Source organism: Schistocerca gregaria, chromosome 2 (assembly GCF_023897955.1).
Source record: "Schistocerca gregaria isolate iqSchGreg1 chromosome 2, iqSchGreg1.2, whole genome shotgun sequence".
NCBI classification, from domain to species: Eukaryota; Metazoa; Arthropoda; class Insecta; order Orthoptera; family Acrididae; genus Schistocerca; species Schistocerca gregaria.
In genome coordinates this window covers 365,334,097-365,338,639 of record NC_064921.1, presented here as the reverse complement: position 1 = coordinate 365,338,639, position 4,543 = coordinate 365,334,097, and the positions used below count along the sequence as shown (strand labels likewise).

Genomic DNA, 4,543 nt, shown 5'->3' with positions numbered 1-4,543 from the left:
ACTTCACAGGCTGAAGAATATATGCTGTTATTTCAGTGATCAAATAAAATTTGCAAAGAAGTATGTGCCCACTTATCGGTATGATGTGCATCTCCTCTTGGCTGGATGCATGCCTTGATTCGACTGTAGAGTGTGTCGTAAAGCCGTATCCTCTCCTGATTGAAGCTGGCTTACCACTTTTTTAACAGGGCCATACTCAATGAGTGACGAAGTTAACGTCCGAAGTTCTCGCCGGGTTCTGTGGGGAACAGGTTTTGGAATCTTTTGGGCCATGTGAATACCACGGAATCACGCAGGCAGTTCATAGACACACCTGCTGCTTTGAAAAATGGCACCACGATACTGTTGCTTCGGAGGTAATACGTGAGGACAGTGGTAAGGTAAAGGATTGGTAAGCAGGGCACATGGGCTGCTGGAGTGGAATACTTACCCCATTTGAGGATACAAAAATTTATTTTCACCACGAATTAAAACAGAGCACTGGTAATAACACAGTGATTAATTAGCACTTGCAAATTGCGGTGATCTACACCGATTATTCAGTTTTATATAACCGCAATCACAATATTTCAAAAACATCTTGAAAGAAAAACAGCCTTATGTTCCCAACCCTAAATTAATTAAAAAAATGCTTTAGACAAAAACAGCTTTAACATAACTGCAGATCTGAGTTCACTAGTTGTGAAAGTAAGTCAATTATAAGGCCATGTGAACATGAAAAATAACAATTTGTGAAAGCTATTAGGTTTCAAAAATTGTCAAATAGCAAGATCTCATAAACACGTGAATTAACTATTATAGAAAAAATTCGCAACATGATGTTGTGATAGCCTGAAAGATCTACTCAGCAATCAGCACATTCTCGACGTTCGCGTTCACATCGGCAGCGCGTCTGAATTCCGTGCTCGAGAGCTCAAGTGACAACAGGCAGAAGGGCCTGCACACACCAATAACGGCTTCTAGAACACACAATCCCAGTGTTAATACACAGTTCACTAAAATACTGGAACCATCAGCTAAGCACTAGGCAGGGCTAAATGCAGGAAGAGATGTTAAACGTTATGGTGTGACAGCCACAGTTACTATTAAAGCAATAGTTAATTAACAATGTCCAATCAGGTGAAATTTCACAAGATAAATTTGTAGACACAACTAGCTCAAGGTGATAATGACTAGACAACCGGCACACAACCTTAAATACCAAAGCACCGTTTGACGGCTCAAAATTGTTACTATTATACACTCCTGGAAATGGAAAAAAGAACACATTGACACCGGTGTGTCAGACCCACCATACTTGCTCCGGACACTGCGAGAGGGCTGTACAAGCAATGATCACACGCACGGCACAGCGGACACACCATGAACCGCGGTGTTGGCCGTCGAATGGCGCTAGCTGCGCAGCATTTGTGCACCCCCGCCGTCAGTGTCAGCCAGTTTGCCGTGGCATACGGAGCTCCATCGCAGTCCTTAACACTGGTAGCATGCCGCGACAGCGTGGACGTGAACCGTGTGTGCAGTTGACGGACTTTGAGCGAAGGCGTATAGTGGGCATGCGGGAGGCCGGGTGGACGTACCGCCGAATTGCTCAACACGTGGGGCGTGAGGTCTCCACAGTACATCGATGTTGTCGCCAGTGGTCGGCGGAAGGTGCACGTGCCCGTCGACCTGGGACCGGACCGCAGCGACGCACGGATGCACGCCAAGACCGTAGGATCATACGCAGTGCCGTAGGTGACCGCACTGCCACTTCCCAGCAAATTAGGGACACTGTTGCTCCTGGGGTACGAATGGAGACGTGTCGTCTTCAGCGATGAGAGTCGCTTCTGCCTTGGTGCCAAAGATGGTCGTATGCGTGTTTGGCGCCGTGCAGGTGAGTGCCACAATCAGGACTGCATACGACCGAGGCACACAGGGCCAACACCCGGCATCATGGTGTGGGGAGCGATCTCCTACACTGGCCGTACACCTCTGGTGATCGTCGAGGGGACACTGAATAGTACACGGTACATCCAAACCGTCATCGAACCCATCGTTCTACCATTCCTAGACCGGCAAGGGAACTTGCTGTTCCAACAGGACAATGCACGTCCGCATGTATCCCGTGCCACGCATCGTGCTCTAGAAGGTGTAAGTCAACTACCCTGGCCAGCAAGATCTCCGGATCTGTCCCCCATTGAGCATGTTTGGGAGTGGATGAAGCGTCGTCTTACGCGGTCTGCACGTCCAGCACGAACGCTGTTCCAACTGAGGCGCCAGGTGGAAATGGCATGGCAAGCCGTTCCACAGGACTACATCGAGCATCTCTACGATCGTCTCCATGGGAGAATAGCAGCTTGCATTGCTGCGAAAGGTGGATATACACTGTACTAGTGCCGACATTGTGCATGCTCTGTTGCCTGTGTCTATGTGCCTGTGGTTCTGTCAGTGTGATCATGTGATGTATCTGACCCCAGGAATGTGTCAATAAAGTTTCCCCTTCCTGGGACAATGAATTCACGGTGTTCTTATTTAAATTTCCAGGAGTGTAGATGCCGAAAAGGAAGATGTTTGCAATTCCAGTTTAAATTAGCTGCTGAAGTTTTATACAGAGAATAAACTTTGATTCATAAAACTGACCACTTAACATGTTAATAACAATAATAAAAAATGGAACCGCCTAATGTCGGCCACTCTTGTAATTCAAGAGAAATGCAGTGGAACCAGGGCACAACAGAGTTACATGGACTTGCAGTACCAAGTATCCCGGATCCACGTCGAAGTATTTTAAGGAACGACTAGCAAAAATGAAAGTGGCTACACGGAGCAATCATATTCAAAAGTTTCACCACAAAATGGCTCACCATTTAAAGATAGCCCAGGAGCTCGTTGTTAGCTTACACCCTGCGCTAAACGCCTCAGGATTCGAGATAGACGCGACTCTTAAACAGAGCCAATGTTGGCCGGTGACTGCTTCGGCACTCCAGTTCCGCTCGTCGCCAGACCCAGGTGCCAGAATGTCAACACCCTGCGTCCTCGCAGTACATCAAGCGAGAACTGATTACTCGCGATGCTCCGTGCGCTGTCTTCCCTCTGTCACTGCCGCCGACAGACTATCCGTCACTGCCCCTAGCCGAGCCTCCGTCACTGCCACCGGCTTAGTCTCCGTCACTGCCGCAGCCGAGTTTCCGTCAGTGCCTCCATCCGAGTCTCCATCACTGCCCCTGGCTAAGTCTCCATCACTACCCATAGCCGAGTGTCTGTCACTGCCGCCGACCGAGTCTCCATCGCTGCCCCCGACCGAGTCTCCATCACTGCCTCCAGCTGAGTCTCCATCACTGCCCCGGCTGTCTCCATCACTGCCCCCGACCGAGTCTCCGTCACTGCCACCGACTGAGTCTCCATCACTGCCTCCAGCCGTCTCCATCACTGCCCCGGCTATCACTGCCCCCAGCCTATCTCTGTCACTGCCCCAGCCAAGTCTCCGTCACTGCCCCGAACCAGCCTCCGTCACCCCGGCCGAGAGTCTGTCACTGTCCCCGACCGAGTTTCTTTCACTGTCCCCGACCGAGTCTCCGTCACTGCCCCCAACTGAGTCTCCATCACTGCCGCCGGTCGAGTCTCTGTCATTGCCCCCGACCGAGTCTCACCTCACGAGCCGCGGCTGTCCAAAATAGAGGCGCTAGCCAACCAGGACACCGCAAAGCGCGTGACTTCGACAGAGAACCTATGCTGACAACAGCCTCGCAGGAAGTCACGGCTCAGACACAATACGCTCATGGAAAACCACTGTGTCGCCCAAGGCGCAGCTGTGACCTGAAATGTCAGGTGGCCAGATGACTCCCCATACCGTGACTCCAGCAGTAACACCACTGTACCTTTCCAAAACATTGGACTAACGGGAGCGCACAGAATTATTCAGCTCACACTACACATCGACAGCGCAATGTGGCCATAAACAGACCTAAAGGCTGGTTAAGATAACAGGTAGGCCTTGACGCCTTCACTAAATGCGTCGCACAGCAGAACGTTTTCACGTGTACAGCCCCCAGCCGCTGCGCGGTACCGTTACGTAATCAGACCAGTTGTGTGGTGTGGGTGACCGAGCCTTCAGTGCGGCCGTACCACGGTCAACCCAAAAATTTAGATCAAATAAGCTGACGGAGGAAAAACGCAACATCAAGAAGGAGTTGTTTGAAATAAACAAAGGGTTGGCAGTATAGCATCTCCACTGAAAAATGATATCTATTCAAATTTCGCACCTGTCGCATAAGAGTGGCAATAGTCGCGCCACTATGAGGACGTACATCACGTTTTATTTAATTACAAGCTGTGACGGTCGTGAGAGTTACGTTACCTTTGAGACTGGACGCGGTGAGATGATATTAGTCACGACTGCCTCTAAGCCTCACCGAATTTGAACGAGGTCGTGTAATAGGACTACGAGATACTGTGCGTACATTCTGCAATACTGCAGAAAGACTTGGAAGGAATGTAGTCACAGTAAGCGATTGCTTTCAGCGGTGGTCACGAGAATGTACGGCCGCAAGAAAACCGGGGATTC

At 50.0% G+C, this 4,543-nt stretch overlaps 1 protein-coding gene across 1 annotated transcript; it reads left to right on the top strand.

The window, feature by feature from the left end:
* The first annotated feature begins 2,996 nt into the window (after window positions 1-2,996).
* LOC126335779 (uncharacterized) lies at window positions 2,997-3,656 on the top strand. The gene has a single exon (XM_049999241.1). The coding sequence runs from the start codon at window positions 2,997-2,999 to the stop codon at window positions 3,654-3,656; it is 660 nt and encodes a 219-aa protein (XP_049855198.1).
* Window positions 3,657-4,543: the final 887 nt, after the last annotated feature.

Bases quoted from the DNA above. Each gene is read 5' to 3' on its own strand.
- LOC126335779 (XM_049999241.1), top strand. From the start codon at position 2,997: ATGTCAACACCCTGCGTCCTCGCAGTACATCAAGCGAGAACTGATTAC.